Genomic DNA, 18,842 nt, shown 5'->3' with positions numbered 1-18,842 from the left:
CAACAGAGTGTTACAAGGGGATATAAATTTAAGGTGAAGGGTGGAAGGTATAGGGGAGATGTCATGGGTGGGTTCTTTACCCAGAGAGTGGTGGGGGCATGGAATGCACTGCCTGTGGGAGTGGTAGAGTCAGAATCTTTGGTGACCTTTAAGCGGCAATTGGATAGGTACATGGATGGGTGCTTAAGCTAGGACAAATGTTCGGCACAACATCGTGGGCCGAAGGGCCTGTTCTGTGCTGTATTGTTCTATGTTCTATGTTCTAGGGCTGAGTCAGCATGGCTTCATTAGGGAAGATTATGCCTGATAAATCTGTTAGAATTCTGAGTGGGTAATGAACAAGTTAGACAAAGGAGAACCAATGGATGTAATTGATTTGGATTTCCAGAAAGCTTCTGACAAGAAGCTAATTAGGAAACTGCTAAAGATAGAGACTAAGGTAAATAAGTCTCCAGGGCTGGACCAGATATATCCAAGGTTACTACGGGGAGCAAGGATTGAGATTGCTGCGTTCTGGCAATGATCTTTGCATCCTCACTCTCCATGGGAGTAGTATCAGATGATTAGAGGGAGGCGAATGTTGTTCCGCTGTTCAAGAAAGGGAATTGGGAATTCCCTAGGACTTACAGATCAGTCAGCCTTACATCTGTGGTAAGCAAGGTACTGGGAAGGATTCTGAGAGATAGGATTTATGACTATTTGGAAAAACAGTTTGATTAAAGGTTGTCAGCATGGCTTTGAGAAGGGCAAGTCAGCCTTATAAGCCTTGTTTAGTTCTTTGAGGAAGTGATGAGACAAGTCGACGAAGGTCAAGCAGTGAATGTGGCGTATGTGGATTTCAGCAAGGCATTTGATATGGTTCCACATGGTACGCTCATTCAGAGAGTTAGGAGGAATGGAATACAGGGAAATTTGGTTGTTTGGATACAAAATTGGCTGGCCGAACGACGACAGTGAGCGGTAGTGGATGGAAAGTGTACCACCTGGAGGTTGATGACCAGTGGTGTCCTGCAGGGATCTGTTCTTGGGCCTCTACCTTTTGCAGTTTATATAAATGACTTGGATGAAGAAGCGGAAGGATAGATTTAGATTAAATTAGATTAGATTACTTACAGTGTGGAAACAGGCCCTTCGGCCCAACAAGTCCACACCGACCCACCGAAGCGCAACCCACCCAAACCCATTCCCCTACATTTACCCCTTCACCTAACACTACGGGCAATTTAGCATGGCCAATTCGCCTAACCTGCACATTTTTTGGATTGTGGGAGGAAACCGGAGCACCCAGAGGAAACCCCGCAGACACGGGGAGAATGTGCAAACTCCACACAGTCAGTCACCTGAGGTGGGAATTGAACCCGGGTCTCTGGCACTGTGAGGCAACAGTGCTAACCACTGTGCCACTGTGCCGCCCACAAAGGTTAGTAAGTTTGCCGATGACACTAAGGTTGGAGCTATTGTAGATAGTATTAAGGGTTGTTGCAGGCTACAACAAGACATTGACAGGATGCAGAGCTGGGCTGGGAAGTGGCAGATGGAGTTCAACTTGGATAAATGAGAAGTGATTCATTTTGGAAGGTCGAATTTGAATGCTGAATACAGGGTTAAAGACAGGATTCTTGGCATTGTGGAGGAACAGTGGGATCTTGGGGTCCAAGTATGTAGATCCCTCAAAGTTGCCACCCAAGTTGCTAGGGTTGTTAAGACGGCATATGGTGTCTTGGCTTTCATTAACGGGGGGATTGAGTTCAAGAGCTGTATGTTGCAGCTCTATAAAACCCTGGTTAGACCACACTTGGAATATTGTGTCCAGTCTGGTCAGCTCTTTAGAGGAAGGATGTAGATGATTTAGAGAGGGTGCAGAGGAGATTTACTAGGATGCTGCCTGGCGATAAGAAGAAAGAGAGGCGACTTGATAGAGGTGTACAAGGTAGAGTAGATAGCCAGAGATTTTTCACCAGGACAGAAATGGCTGACACAAGGGGTCATAATTTCAAGGTGATTGCAGAAAGGTATTGGGCAGATGTCAGATGTAGGTTCTTTCTGCAGACAGTGGTGGGTGTGTGGATTGCTCTGCCAGCTGTGGTAGTCCAGTCAGAGACATTAGGGACATTTAAGCAACTGCTTGACAAGCACATGGACGGCAGTAAATTGATGGGCTGTAGGTTAGGTTGATCTTGGATTAAAATAAATGCTCAGCACAATATTGTGGGCCAAAGGGCCTGTACTGTTCTATGTTCTAAATGAGATTAGAGCCCATGGTGTTCTGGGCAAGGTACTGGCATGGATAGAGGCAGAGAATAGGGATAAAGGGAACTATTTTTCAAGATGGCAGTTTTTGACTAGTGGAGTGTCGCTCGGGTCAGTGTTGGGACCATAATTATTCACATTGTACATTAATGATCTGGATGAAGGAACTGAGGGCACTGTTGCTAAATTTGTAGATGACAAAGAAAGTGGGAGAGAAGGTAGTGTTGAGGAGGTGAGGAAACTGCAGAAGGACTTGGACAGGCAAGGAGAATGGGCAAAGAAGTGAAGGATGGAATACAATGTGAGAAAGTGGGAGGTTACACACTTTGGTGGGAAAAATAGAAACATGAACTATTTTCTAAATGGGGAAAGGCTTTCGAAATCTAAAGCACAAAAGGGACTTTCATGTCCTAGCTCAGGATTCTCTTAAATTTGCAGGTTCAGTGGCAGTTAGGAAAGCAAATGCAATATTAGCATTCATTTCAAGAAGTCTAGAATATAAGAGCAGAAATGTTCTGCTGAAGCTACGTAAGGCTCTGGTCAGACCACACCACATTTGGAGGAGAAAGTGAGGTCTGCAGATGCTGGAGATCAAAGTTGAAACTTTATAAGTTTCAACACACCACATTTGGAAAACTGTAAGCAGTTTGGGCCACGTATCTAAGAAAGGATGCTGGTGAAGGGGATCCAGAGAAGGTTTACAAGAATGATCCTAGGAATGAAGAGCTTGTCATGTGAGGAACGGTTCAGGACTCTGGGTCTGCACTTGATGGAATTTAGAACAATGAGGGTGGATCTGATTGAAACTTACAGAATACCAAGGGGCCTGGAGACAGGACGTGGAGAAGATATTTTCATTAGAAGTGATTAAGACTTGGGGGGCACAGCCTCATAGTGAAGGATAACACTTTAGAATTGAGATGAGAAGAAATTTTTCCAGCAAGAGGGTGGTGAATCTGCGGAACTCACTGCAGCAGAAGGCTGAGGAAGCCAAGTTACTGAGTGTTTTTAAGACAGAGATAGATAGGTTCCTTGAACTGTAAGCAAATCAAGAGTTAGAGAGAGAAGGCAGGAGAATGGGGTTGAGAAAAAGATCAGCCGTGATTGAATAGCAGAGCTGATTCGATGGGCCAAACGGTCTGATTCTGTTCCCATTCCCATGCCTTACGGTTGTACCTTCCTGTAGTTTTTCTCTACTTAAGTAATACTGTTCTTTTTGTTCTCCCTTCCAAAAAGAAATTCACATTTTCCCATATTGTACTCCATTTGCCAACTTTTTGCCCACTTACTTAACCTAATTATCTCTTTGAACTGTTTGCAACCTTCTCAACTTGCTTTTCCACATATTTTTATGTTAGTCTGCAATTCTGGCTACCATGCATTCACTTCCTTTCTGCAAAGCAATACATATTGTCAACAGATGCAATTTCAGCACTGACCCCTGTGGAATCCCACTGGTAGTCTAAATACAACACATCTACTGAAAACAACAAATACTGGAGATCACAGTGGGTCAGACAGCATCCAGAGAGAGAGAGAGCAAGCTAATGTTTTGAGTCGAGATAACTCTTCATCAAAGCTGAAGTGAAGTGTGGAGGGGATAGTACTTATGCTATAGTTTTGGGGACTGGGGAGTGCGCGAGGGGTAAGAGGTGTAGGGTGCCAGTGAAGAAAAGATGTTGATACTTCAGTTTTAATCATCGGAATGTGACAATGGCAGAACAATGGGGTGTGTCCTGCCAGACTTGAAAAGGATAGTAAGTGGGATGGGGGAGGGGAGGACCTGATAACAATGTAGAAGGGAAGAAATTGTTCACAAGTTAAAAGGTGTTGAACTCAATATTAAGTCCAGAAGACTGTTACGTGCTCAGTCTGAAGATGAGATGCTGTTCCTCCAGTTTGTGCTGTGATTCACTGGAACACTGCAGCGTGGGGAGGACTGACAATTGGGTGAGCGAGCAGGACGCTTTGTTAAAATAACCAGCTATGTGAAGGTCAGGGTCCTGCTCATACACAGACCAGAGGTGTTCTGCAAAGCAGTCATCCAGTCTGTATTTGGTTTCTCCAATATAGAGTAGGCCACATTGGATGCAGCGATTACGATACACAAGATTGGAGAAGGTACAGGTGAAATGTTGGTCCACCTGGAAAGACTATTTAGGTCCTTGGATGGTGAGCAGGGAGGTGGTGAAGGGGCAGGTGTTGCACCTTCTGTAGTTATGTGGGAAGGTGCAGTGGAGAGACAGGGGATGGTGTTGGTAGTCATGGAATGGACTAGGGTGTCCCAGAGGGAACGATCACTGCAAAATGCAGACAGGCAGAGTGAGGGGAAGATGTGTTTGGTGGTGGTGTTCTGTGGAGTTGTCTGAAATGGCAACGAATGATCCTTTAAATGCGGAGGCTGATTGGTTGAAAAGTGAGGAGAAGGGGAACCCAATCACACTGTGGCAAGCGATGGGAAAGGGTAAGAGTAGAAGCATGGATGACAGGGTCCCTCAACTGCATCCAACTTGTCAACCACAGTGGGTGAAAAACCAGAGTCATGGAAGCAAGCAAGCCATGTCAGCAGCGCTGTTTTGGAAGTTGAACAGATACAACATAGGCAAAGGAGAATGGCTTGGAGTCCTTGCAGGATGTGAGGTGTGATGAGCTGTAGTGAAGGTAGCTATGGGAGTCAGTGGCTTTGTACTGGATGGCATTGGACAGTTTATTCCCGAAAATGGAGAGAGCTGCCAAGGAAAGGAAGGAAGGTGTCAGAAATGGATGAAGTGAAAGCTACAGAGGGATGGAAACTAGAAGCAAAATGAAGGAAATATTCAAGGTCCTGGCAGGAGCACAAGTGGCACCAAAACAGTCGATGTACCAACAGTGTGTGTCATGGAAGGGGGCCAGTGTAAAACTGGAACAAGGATTGTTCCACATACCCCATAGAGAGGCAAGTATAATTGGGACATATTTGTGAGATGATGAAATGAAGGAGAAATTGGTTAGTGAGAGAACAAAGATGGAAAAGCGCAGCAGGTCAGGCAGCATCCAGGGAACAGGAGAATCGACGTTTCGGGCATTAGCCCTTCTTCAGGAATGAGGAAAGTTGGTCCAGCAGGCTAAGATAAAAGATAGGGAGGAGAGACTTGGGGGAGGAGCGTCGGAAATGTGATAGGTGGAAAGAGGTCAAGGGTCATTTCAGCTGGTGGTTGAAACTAGGACTAGAGGACATGGCCTCAACATTAGGGGGAGTAGATTTAGGACAGGATGAGGAGGAACTGCTTTTCCCAGAGAGTACTGAATCTATGGAATTCTCTGCCCAAGGACGCAGTAACAGCAGCTTCATTAAATATATTCAAGACACAGTTGGGTGAGTTTTTGCATGGTAGGGAAATTAAGGGTTATGGGGATAATGCAGGTAGGAGGAGCTGAGACGATTGATAGATCAGCCAAGATCTTAATGAATGTCAGAGCAGGCTCAATGGGCCGAAAGGCCTACTCCTGCTTCTATTATTATGATGAGTCCAAGCGTATGTTCTTTGTTGGACTGGACGTGTATTGGTGTAGGAAATTCTTCTGCATGAAATTAAGGAATGCTTGCCCCCCTCTGCCCTTTACAATTCAAGTATCCTGGTTTATATTTCGGTAATTAAAGTTCCCCATTGTTATTTCTCTATATTACGGACATTCTTCTAATTTCCCTGCAGATTTGTTCTTCTGCATTCTTCCCACTTGCTGGGAGCCTATAGACTATACTGAGTGATGTAATTGCTCCTTACCTCGAGCCACATTGATTTAGTTCTTGAATTGAGTCATACAGCATAGAAACAGACCCAATGGTCCAACCAGTCCATGTTGACCATAATCGCAAACTAAACCTGCGCTTGACTCATATCCCTCCAAACATTTCTTATTCATGTACTTATCTAATTGTCTTTTAAACTTTGTAACAATACCCATATCCACCACTTTCTCTGGAAATTCATTCCACACACAAACCTCTTTCTTTGTTTCTAAAAAATAATCCTCATGTCTTTTTTTAAAATTCTTCCTCCTCTCACCTTTAAAAATATCCCCTGTAGTCTTGAAAACTCACCCTATATAAAAGAGAACTGCTATTCATCTTATCTGTACCACTCCTGTACCAACCCAACCACCCTGTGGCTCAACATTTCAATTCCCCCTCCCGCTCCACCAAGGATATGCAGGTCTTTGGACTCCTCCATCGTCAGACCACAACAAAATGATGGTTGGAGGAAGAACGCCTCATCTTCCGGCTAGGAATCCTCCAACCACAAGGGATGAACTCGGGTTTCACCAGTTTCCTCATTTCCCCTCTCCCCAGCCTGTCTCAGTCAAATCCATCAAATTCAGCACCGCCTTCCTAACCTGCAATCTTCTTCCCGCCCTCTCCGCCCCCACCCCAGTCTGACCTATCACCCTCACCTTGACCTCTTTCCACCTATCACATTTCCGCTGCCCCTCCCCCAAGTCCCTCCTCCCTATCTTTTATCTTAGCCTGCTGAACCAACTTTCCTCATTCCTGAAGAAGGGCTAATGCCCGAAACGTCGATTCTCCTGTTCCCTGGATGCTGCCTGACCTGCTGCGCTTTTCCAGCAACACATTTCCATCTCTGATCTCCAGCATCTGCAGACCTCACTTTCTCCCTAGTGAGAGAACAAGTTCAGTTAGGCGGAGGAGTGTGGTGACGTGTGGGGATTGTTTAGTTTTTGGTCGTGGAATAAACCATGCACGCTCAGACCATCCTGGTGGGAATGGTGGCATAGAGGGATTGGACATCCATGGTGGACAGGAGGTAGTTAGAGCTCGCGAACTGGAAATTGTCGATATTAGGGAGAGCATTAGCGGCGTCATGAATGTAGGTGGGCAGGGTCTAGACAAGTGGAGAGAGGATGGAGTTAAGGTAGGAGGAAGTGAACTCAGTGGGGCAGGAACAGGCTACCAGGGCAGTCTGGTTTGTGGATTTTGGGAATGAGGGAGAAGTAGGCTGTCTGGAGTTGGGAGACTATAAGATTAGAGGCAGTTGGGGGAAGCTGAAGGTAATGAGATCGGTGACAGTCCTGGCAGCAACGGCTTGATGTTTGGATGATGGGTCCTGGCCCAGGGCAGCAAGAAGAAGTGCCTGCGAGCAAGCACGGAGTCTCTGCAAGGTAAAGATCTGTGTGCCAGACTACGACAGCACCACCTTTGTTGGCCAGTTTGATAACAAAGCTAGGGTTGGACACAAGGAAGTAAAATGCAGCAATTTCAGAACTGCTCTGGCGTTCTTACATTTCGATCACCTAAACTGAAGTATCATCATCTTTTCTTCACTAGCACCCTACACCCATTAACCCTCGTGCACCCCCCAAAACTAATGCATAAATGCTGCCCCCTCCACATTTCAAGTCTAATGGAAGACTTAATTACTAGGGGTCATGAGTTCAAGGTAAGAGGGGAAAAGTTTAGGGGAGATATATGTGAAGTTCTTCACGCAGAGGGAGGGGGGTGCCTGCATTACGTTGCCAGTAGACATGGTGGGGAGGGAACAATAGCATCATTTAAGATGTATCTTGACAGATACATGAATGAGCAGGGAGCAATGGGATACAGATCCTTCGAAAATAGGTTGCAGGTTTGGATAGAGGATCTGGATCAGCGCAGGCTTGGAGGGCTGAAGGGTCTGTTCCTGTGCTGTAATAATATTCTTTGACTCTTCATCAGAGCTGAAGTGAAGCGTTAACTTGCTGTCTCTCCATGGATGCTGTCTGACTCACTGTGATCTCCAGCATTTGTTGTTTTTAACACAGATTCCATATCTGCAGTAATTTGTTTCTACAGTGCACCTACTGATTCCAGTCTATCCACTCTGGTTGAAACTTCCTTGAAAAACCGTAATAAATTAGTCAGAAACAATTTCCCTTTCAAAAAGCTTCAATGACTCTGCTTGATTAGATTAGAATTTCCCAAATGTTGTGCTATTATTTTCTTAATAATTGATTCCAATGCTTTTCCATCAATAGATGTTAGGCTAATTGACATTATCTAGTTACCCATTTTTTGTCTCCCTCTCCTTGAATATCACATTGGGGTATCACATTGGCTGTTTTCTAACCCACTGGTAGTTCTCCGGAATGCAAGGATTTTTGGACAATTACAACCCATGTACCCACCATCGCTGTAGGCGATACCTCTTAAGATCCTAAGTGCAGGCCATCAAGGCTAGAGGCTTTAATTATCTTTAGCCCCATTAGTTTGTCTAATACGGTTATTTTAGTGATGGCGATGGTACTTCATTCTTCCCTCTTATTCTTTAGTATTAATAGGATCTTCGACGTTTCTTCCACCAGCTTTATACCACACTAAAAGACAACAAGCTTTAATAAATTTGCCTTTCAACCACTGTTGTACTCCAAGTTAATTACAAGATCCAGAATTAAATGCATAACTAAGAAAATGCACTGTACTGAAGTTCAAAAACATTTACATGAATTCAAGTTCTGGAATTTTCCCTTTTTTGTGGCGAGTTCTACAACAACATTGATGCTTAAGCAAGTTGTACCATTTTCACACCACAAAATCCAGTGTTATGGTTATTTTACAACTATGATAAGACTTGCATTATCTGGCACCTCACAAAATAGAGTGCTCCACCAATGAGAATCAAAGAATCATAGAACCCTTGCAGTGCAGAAAGAGGCCATTCAGACTACTGATTCCTCTGAAAAGCATCCCTCCCAGACTCCACCCTGTTGCCAAGACCCCACATTTACCACCGCTAATCCACCTAGTCTGTACATCAGGACAACTTCGCACGGCCAATTCACCTAACATGCATATCATTGGGCTTTGGGAGTAAACTGGACGACCAGGAGGAAATCTATGCAGACACTGGGAGAACATCTGCGTGGAGTTTGCACAGTCACTCAAGACTGGAATTGAACTTGGGTCCCTGGTGCTGTGAGGCAGCATTACTAACCACAGAGCCACTGTGCCGCCTTGACATCTGCAATATCCTCTCCTATAACAACTGTGCACTTCAGTAATCAGAAGGCTTTCTGATGCAGGCTTCCACCCACACACTGTTGGGAGGCGAGGGAAAAAGCACTATCTGAAGTGTTCTTTGATCACTTGCTGACACTGACAGCCAGTATTGAACAACAGAAAGCCGCCAAACCTGCAAGCAAGCTATCTACCAACACAACTATTCCAATGCCTCCCAGATGTTACTGTAAATGGAAACTATGCACACCATGATTTCACAGATTACAACTAATTATGAAATGGTAATAGTCTGCAAATTACTTTCTAACACTGAACTTGAAAAGATGGTAATATATAAAAGTCTAAGCCACTCAGCTTCTTCTGCTCCAACAATTACAAAAATAAGCTGCATTTTTGAAATACGGCTTGAAATCATAACCAAAAATTAACTTTAAACAACCAGCAAATTGACCGGTTCCAAAATAAATACAAAAACCCCACAAGAATAGTGCAATTAAAAAAAGGTGCTGGAAGGAGGCTGTCTTGTCTAATAAGCTCCTGTTAGTGGACTGCCCAAGGCTCATGGATAAATCAGAGATAAAGCTCGACGATTACAGTAGGTGCTATTCCCTCATAAATTATGTCACTCTTATTTCTGAGTCCATCAGATATTACTGGTTCAAGGTTGAAAAACAAATTTGAATTTTTAGAAATGTGATAATATGAAAATGGAAATTGGATTATCAGGAGACAAGAATGATATAGACTAACAAAGAGCAAAAGTTTACTTTAAGTAACATGTGGCCTGTGTGAATTTCAGAAAACACGAGTTCCTAAAATGCACCTGGATCTAAAAAGCCTCTTCTTACATTCTCCAAGACAACTGAAAAAAGTTCACAATGATACATGGTGAAGGCAATGATATAATAGTATTATGGTTGGACTCGTCATTGAGAACAAGAAATGTTGTATTGTGAAGTTTTGGATCCTTTGTCTAAAAGATAGATACACTGGTATTAGAAGCAGCCCAGAGAAGGCTCACTTGATTGAGGCTGGGATTGGAGAAACTGTCATGATGACAGATTTAGTAGATTGGGCCTGTAATCATTGGAGTTTAGAAAAATGAGACACAAAACAGCTAAGATTTTGAGAGGTTTTACAGATGGTAGAGGTTGTCTCCCCAAATTGGAGTGTCGAGGGAGTAGACAGCATGATCTCAGAATAAGGAGTCACCCAGTTAAGATAGAGATGAAGAACAACTTTGCTCAGAAGGTAGTGACTCCATGGATTTTTTTTTAATATCAACCACATAGAGGGCATTAAATATATCAAGGCTGAGCTAGACAGATCTTTAAACAGTAAGGGAATCAAGGGTTACAGGAAAAAGGGCAGAAAAGCAGATTTGAGGATTGTCAGATCAGCCATATGCCATTGATAGTCTCACTGGGCCAAATGGCCTGCTTCTGGGTTCGCCACTCAAATAGCAACAGCACAGAATAAGGCCCATCAACCCATTAAGACTGCACCAGTGAAAAATAAGTTCCTAACTATTCTAATTCCATTTTCTAGCACTTAGTCCATAGCCTTGTATGCCTTGGTATCACAAGCGCATATCTAAACAGTTAAATGGAATATGAGGGTTTCTGCCTCTAATACCCTTACTGACAGAGTTCCAAATTCCCACCTTCGTTTGGGAAAAAACAAATCCTTACATCCTGCTAAGTATCCTCTCTCGTACCATTATCCTATGCCTCTCTCATTTTTGATCCCGCCACCAAAGGGATTCATTCCCATCGATTCTACCTGTGCTCCTCATCATTGTAGTCAGTGGTTCGTACTGCTGCCTCAGTGCCAGGAACCTGGGTTCAATTCCAGCCACAGGCGACTGTGCAAACGCCACACGCACATTCTCCCAGTGTCTGCGCGTGTTTCCTCCCGGTGCTCCGGTTTCCTCCCACAATCCAAAGATGTGCACGTTAGATGAATTAGCAGTACTAAATTGCCCAGTGTTCAGGGATGCATAGATTGGGTGCATTAGTCAGGGGTTAAAATGTAGGGGAACGGGTCTGGGTGGGTTACTCTCTGGAGGGTCAGTGTGGACTTGCTGGGCAGAAGGGCCTGTTTCCATACTGTAGGAAATCTACAAAAAAAAAACCCTCCATCTTGTCCACTCCCCGCCAGTCTCCTCGGTTCCAGTCTCTCTTCATAACAAAATCTCTGCATCCCTCCAATGTAATCTCATCCCTCCTACAATGTGGATTCCAGAACTGCACATATTATTCTAACTATGGCCTAATCAATGTTTTATACAGTTCAAGCATAACAACTCTGCTCTTAAATCTCTTGCCTTGGCTAAGAGAATATGTCTTATCGCTTTATGCACCTGACCCTGTACCTAAAGAAACTGGTGGATACACACACCATGGTTCTCAGATTTTCTAACTGGTGATTCCTAAGACCCTACTGTGCATCATGTACTGTCTTGCCTTGTTTATCCTACCCACGGACATCACCTCACACTTATGGAGATTGAACTCCACTTCCAACTACTCAGGCCATCTGTCAAGCTCATCTGTATCATTTTGTAATTGGACGCTATGCTCCTCATTATTTATCACCCTACCAAATTTCATATCATCCATCAACTCATTGATCGACCCTCATGCACTCAAATTGTGCAAACACTAATATCAAGGGCCCCACTAGGTACAGACGTCAAATCAAAAAACACCCATTAACCCTCATCTGCTGCTTTCTGCCACTCAGCGAGCTCTGAATCAATAGCTAAATTTCTTTGGATTCCATGAGCTTTTAGCTTCACTACCAGTCTCTTGTGCAGGACCTTATCAAAAGCTTTGCTGAAGATCAAGTAGATCACTAAAACATTACCTTCATCTGCACACTAGGTCAACTCTGAAAAATTCAAGCAGGTTGGTCAGACAAGACTTCCTCTTGACATAGATATGTTGACTGCTCTTGATTAATCCCTGACCCTCCAAATGCAAATTAATTCTGTCCATCATGATTTTATATCAGGAAGCAAAATGCATAATCCTAGTCCCTCACTAAACTAACACAACCTACATGCAGTAGAAAACTGCAGGAGGATGTGTCATGAAGGGGTACTCATGCAGGAAAACCTAAAGGCAATCATATAATTCAAACATTGGTTTATCAGAAATCACACAGGGACAGATCTTCCCAGGCCTTTAGCAGTACAGGTAATGAGGAGATTGTTGGGGAAAAACAGATCTCAAAATTGAAAATATTTAAAATATTCCCTTTGAAGTTTCAGCAGTGAGTTCTGTATCTTGCTTCTGGTTTTTATTCATCAATGGGATACGAGATGTGGCTGGGCTAGCATTTTGTACCTGTCCCTAGTTGCCCTTGAGAAGGTGGTGGTGAGCTGCCTTCTTCAACTGCTGCAGTCCATATGCTGTAGGTAGACCCACATGCTGTAGGTTTACTTATCAGGACCAATGTGATACAATCTACATGATAATAACACCACAGCTATACTTTGCCATAAACCCGGACTTACTCTGCCTTCCTAAAAGCTCAACCGAGAGCCCAAACTTAACACTTACAGAAAGACAAAATCAGAGACCAAATAAGGAAACAGAATATTTTAAATTGTTTCAATGAACACGCTTCTGTAAACAATTCAATATCTATTCACTGAAATTGTTCTTGCCTTCATTTCCATCCTAAATACAAGTTTATTTGATTAATGTTAGTAGAAGAGTTATGTAACTTTCTCTCATTCCTACTTAATTTGTACAATTCTGATGGGTCTCCATAACTGGCCACACATTGCGCAAGACCAACAAATTTCAAGTTACATAAAAAAAAAGGTTGACTACAATCAGATTACTTAGAATCTTAAATTATAACTCTTTACCGATGACAAATTTAACAATTATAATGACAAATTTAAAACTGTGAGAAAGGTATGGATTAATGTAATTACGTTTCAAGAATCTCACGGTATCAAAAGCTAAACACATTTCAAGAAGGATCATGACTATTTCTCCTGAAAATAGGTATATTTTTAAAAATCTTAAAAGCTGGAATTAACATCCTCATCATGGCATTTTTCTGTTGTTTCCCCCAACTGAATGGAATGAATTACATTCACAGCATGATAACTAGAAAAGTTTACAGAGGAGTTGGCTTCTATTACATTTTATTTCTTAAAGCCACAAATGAATCTAGACTATATCTACTGTAACAAAACTCAGGGCTCTATCAGGAAAGCAGAACAATCTATTTTCTTGAAGTTTATCTTGAAATCACACGGTATTACTAGGGCTCACAACAATTGTAAGAATGTATTCACTTGAAAGAGTGACTAGACCCTGGCACACAGTGGGTAAAACGTGCCAATAGGTACTTCCCAAAACAGGTCACACATGAACTTACTCCCACAACTCTCAAATTTGTACTTTCCTCCAAATGTAAAGTCTGAATCTTGAACAAATTTACTTGGTGCATAATAATATGAATATTTTAATGCACATTCCAACCAAAATTAACCTTAAATATTAGAAACTTATTACTACCCTGGACAAAGTAAAGAAAATAACAGAAATGAGCACAACAGGAAGTCGTACATCATTTCTCTCGAAACATTACATTTGCCCATAGCATGTGTTTTCAAGTTATTCAGTATTTACAAGTCCCCAAACAGCACAGTAAATAAATTTCATTGGCAATTAATTGAAATGTATTCCATCTGATAGAGGCATGTAATTCACTGAAACATGTGCCAACTGCCATCTCAGCTACAGAGGAAATCTAATAAACGGTTTGTCCATTGCAAATATTGATGCAGTGCTAAAGTGAAGATTTGTCAGCTTCCTCAGTTCAAAAGTTTAAAAAGCCTTAGACGTAGTTCAGTATCTAATCCAAAAAGAGACTCAGAATTCTGTATTCTTTTTGCTCATCAAACACCCAAAATATGGTTAAAAAAAAGTCAAGGCACAGCAAATTGTGATGCTAATTCATTTTGCAATTCCCATGCTTGTACAGTTAACATAAACCAGATTATAATAAACAACCCAATTGAAGATCTGAAGATCCCCACAACTGCTGAATCCTTACTTTTCCATCATCGATCAACTTTCTCATTTGAGAGGATCCCATCTAAACTGGTTTAAAACTTCAGCGATTAAAATCCATGATTGCACCTAGTTTACACATCCAGCTTCAGGCAAGAACCCATGGAACTTCCTCAAGTAAAATTTTAAAAATTCCAAGCTATTGGTATTTCTCCAAAAAGAGAAAGCCAGTCCCTGCGCACCTAAACTGAAGCCTAACCACAACTATTTACTTTCTTTGCTCTTAAAATTCTCCCAATAGAAACAAAAAAATTACTCTCCAGGACATCATTGTTTGCTCACACTGTTTTACAAAAGAAATCACTAAGGCAACAGGCATGCTTACAAGTGAGTCATTAAACCCCTTCAGACATACCAAAAGCCCACGTGCTAGTTCAAATTCAAACATGCAGACTTAAAAATAAATATATATAAAGAGAACACATATCTTACTGCCACTACTTCCTTCACAATGAAGAAGTTTAGCATTTACTCAATGACAGATATTAGACCAATATAAACTTCCTACTTTATCTACCTTCTTCCTTGAAAAGAGGTGCTACATTTGCAGTTTCCAAACTGTTGGGATCCTTCCAGAACTCAGGGAATTTTGCAAGTTTACAACTAACGCATGCAATTCCTTCAAAATCCTAGGATGTAGACCATCAGGTCTATGAAACCTGTCAGTCTTCAGTCGTTTATTAATAATCGTTTGTTATTTTAATCTTACCTTGCGAAAGGCACTGGTTTGCAAGAGCTGTTTGACCAGAGAGCAAGTAGAGATTAAGACGTGCAAAGATACTCGTCAGCGATGGAATTGTAATGAAACAATATGCAGCACAAGCCTGTGAGTTAGTGAAACAGAAATTATTAATCTTATGAGAAACGATGCATAACTTTGTCAGAACCAATTCTGTGTAACTGTAAATCATGACTAATACAGTAACTCTTCACAGTCCCTTCTCAGACATTTCAATATTCAAGCTGATCATTCACTTTTCGTTATTTCTAGTGCACAAATGCATAATAACCAATTAAATTTCCAATACATTTTTAATTAAATTAGTTACTGAACAAACTGCATAATGAACACATGTCCCAAAGCAGTTAAATTGCCAGCATTTCAGAACGCAGCATGAAATTTAAAACTAACCCGCACAAACGCTGCTGTCTTTCTGGAATGATTGCCTTTCATTACTTTCTTTGTTTCCATTGCAAGCTGATTCACACTCTTTAAAAAAAAAAGAGGAAACACAAACATTACATACTCTCAACTGAATTTATATTTGCCGAAAGTGTACTACAATATTTCCCATGGTTTTGAATCTCAAATCAAGTTTCACTAAACAGAATTTTATAATTCTATCAAGTTTGTGTTCTGGGATTCTAATTCAACCTTGGCATTTCATCTAATTTGATCACAGTTTGATTCAAATTCAAATAGTTTGTAATCTGAAAATTGTGAAGCAGCAAATTACTGTCGACTTGGAGAGGCATGGATTAGTTCGGGATAGTCAGCATGGCTTGTCAGAAGGAGGTCATGCCGAATGAATTTGTTAGAATTTTTTGAAAACACGATTAAGCAGATGAGGAAAGTTCAGTTGATGTAGTTTATATGGATTTTAGCAAAGCTTTTGATAATGTTCCACATGGGAGACTGATTGAAAACGTTAAAGCACATGGAGTTGAGGAAAACTTGGCGAGATGGATCAGAAATAATAAGAAGACACAAAGGATAGTGGTAGAAAGCTGTTCGAGTGACTGGAGGCCAGTATCCTGCAGTGTATCACAAGAAATTTTGCCCGAAACATCGATTTTCCTGCACCTCGGATGCTGCCTGACCTGCTGTGCTTTTCCAGCACCACTGATCTAAACAAGGATCAATACTTTGTTGTTTGTTATATACATAAATGATACAAACGAAAATGTAAGGGAAATGTTAAGTACATTTGCAGATAATACCATGATTGGTAGGGTAATTAATAGCAAAGATGGTTGTAGGTTACAGGAAGATATAAATGGGTTAGTCAGATGGACAGACCAATGTCAGATGGTATTAACCCTGATAAGTACAAGAGGATATACTTTAGAAGAAAAAAAACAAGATGAGGGAGTATTTATTGAATGACAGGACACTGGATAGCTTAGAGAAACAGATGGATTTTGGGGTAATTAGTCACAGCTCCCTGAAGTTGGCAAAGCACACGAATAGGCAGCATATAGGACAGTTGCCTTCATCAGTCGTGGCAAAGAACACACGAGCAAGGAGATAATGCTGGAGTTGTACAGTATTTGTTTGGCACAGCTGGAGTACTGTATGCACTTCTGGTCACCTCACTGCAGGAAGGATGAGATTGCACTGGAGGGGGTACAAAAGAGGTTCACTAGGATGCTGCCTGGGATGGAGAAAATGAGCTGTAAGAGGAGACCAGATAGGCTTGGATTGTTTTCTTCACAGCAGAGAAGACTGAGTGGGGGGGGGGGGGGGGAAGAAGGGAACATGATGAGGTGTGTAAGATTATGAGGGGTATGGACAGCGTGAAGAGAGAGCAGCTGTTCCCTGTGGTTGAGGGGTCAATCATGAGGGAGCATAGTTTTAGGGCAAGGAGCAAGAGATTCAGAGGGGATTTGTGGAAAAGAAAATCTTTTCACTCAGTGGGCAGTGGGAATCTGGAATGCACTACCTAGGAAAGTAGTGGAGGCTGGAAACCTTAAAATCTTCGAAACATATTTCACCGAGGACTTGAGATATCATAACATTCTAGGATATGGGACAAGTGCAGAAAATTGGGATTAGCATGCTTTTAGTGGTATTTATGTCAGTGCAGACCTGGTGGGCTGAAGGGATATTTCAGCATTTTATGATTCCATGAACCAAGGAAGTGAAAAATTTAATCATACTGCAATTATTAAAAAACACACGAAGAGCCCTGACAGACATTGGTTATTTACAATCTGTAAAATTAATGTACTTAAAGAACGCATTGGCAAACAGCGCCCCCTCCTGAAATATGCAAGTACAGCACACCAACTCAAAATTAAAACAACAATAAATATCATGGTATATATCACACAACACCAGGTTATAGTCCAACAGGTTTAATTGGAAGCACTAGCTTTCGGAGCACCTGATGAAGGAGTAGCACTCCGAAAGCTAGTGCTTCCAATTAAACCTGTTGGACTATAACCTGGTGTTGTGTGATTTTTAAACACTTTGTACACCCCAGTCCAACACCGGCATCTCCAAATCATGATATAGAACTATACTGATATAGATAAATCCACTTCCGAGCACAATTCGAGAATTTAAAGGAAAATAATATAGGTTTAGCTTGAACATAATTTCTACTCACATGGATCAATTGGATAAGGACAGGTTCCAAGTTGCAGAAGGTTGATCGGGCTTCCACATAAAAGCTTAGCTGCTGCTCAAAGTCACGACCAAATGAAACCTCACCACCAAATACAAGACAGAAATATAAGGAAAATATATGTTGGGAGTCAAAATTACAGTGCTTAAGAAACAAAATGAGCACAAAACACAGCTTACAAAACAAATTAAACAACAGGAGGAGTAAGCAGAATTATATAATGTACTATCATTTAGCATTCAAAGAGTAAAATATTCCACATATGAATGATCAGAGATCATAATCTAGTTGCTTTTGCAAAAATGCGTGCTTTAACTCACATTAATAGTAATAAATTCACAGGATGGATTACATTACCTACAGTTAAATTGTAGGAATTTCAATCATACAACGATTCAAACAATTTCCATTTTGCCGTAATATTAAATTAGGTTACTAGACTGTAATAATTCAGGAAACCCAACTGGGAATGAACATCATTTATGGTTGAACAACAAAATAGAGCCACTACTCACTCTGTACCTAGGCTATTCCCAGCCCAAGACAGACAGTTATGTGCCTGCTCTAGGTAATCTTTCTATTTTGTTATTACACATCTCTGGAGCAGGTGAGACTTGAACACAGGTCTCCTGGCTCAGAGCTAGGGACACAACTCTAGCACCACAAGAGTCCATTTGCGTCTGCTCTATAGATATTTTTAATCAACCTGCCAATGTACATTATGACATACCCAGGACAGATGGGACATGAACCCAGGCCTTCTAGGGCAGAGGTAGGGAATTATCACTGCACCACAAGGGCCCCTTGTATGCTATTATTTTCTAATTAATCTCTTCAGAGATGTGATGACACACCTCAGAAGCAGGTGGGACCTGACCTGAATCCAGGGCTCTCAGTCATTGAGCCACAAGAGGGCCATACTTCTGTGGTAGTTTATTTATTTAACTGATTTTTTCTAATCAGCCAGGACTCAGAGGACAAGTTCCAGCTGGGTAGGCCATTGTCTTTACCAAGGGAACTCACTCATTAGGCTCCACAGGGAGATTAACTAGTGATTCCCCATGAGCATTGTAGGAGTTATCGCATCAGTCTATTATTTTCTACAATAAAAAAGGGCTCTGAATTATGAGGAATATAGTGCATTGCATTTGA

At 41.7% G+C, this 18,842-nt stretch overlaps 1 protein-coding gene across 2 annotated transcripts in view; it reads right to left on the bottom strand.

Annotated features, from left to right (window-relative positions):
* vps35l (VPS35 endosomal protein sorting factor like) overlaps window positions 1–18,842 on the bottom strand; it is a 154,495-nt gene that overhangs the window by 44,983 nt on the left and 90,670 nt on the right. For both annotated transcript variants that reach the window (XM_043712168.1, XM_043712169.1), the window contains 3 exons: window positions 17,673–17,771; window positions 15,473–15,550; window positions 15,050–15,164 (listed from right to left, as the gene is read on the bottom strand). In XM_043712168.1, the coding sequence (XP_043568103.1) occupies window positions 15,050–15,164; window positions 15,473–15,550; window positions 17,673–17,771 (292 nt within the window). The remainder of the gene's footprint in view (window positions 1–15,049; window positions 15,165–15,472; window positions 15,551–17,672; window positions 17,772–18,842) is intronic.

This window comes from Chiloscyllium plagiosum, chromosome 21 (assembly GCF_004010195.1).
Source record: "Chiloscyllium plagiosum isolate BGI_BamShark_2017 chromosome 21, ASM401019v2, whole genome shotgun sequence".
Taxonomy (NCBI): Eukaryota; Metazoa; Chordata; class Chondrichthyes; order Orectolobiformes; family Hemiscylliidae; genus Chiloscyllium; species Chiloscyllium plagiosum.
The sequence above is the reverse complement of the archived record's forward strand: the minus strand, read 5'-3'. Positions and strand labels throughout refer to the sequence as shown.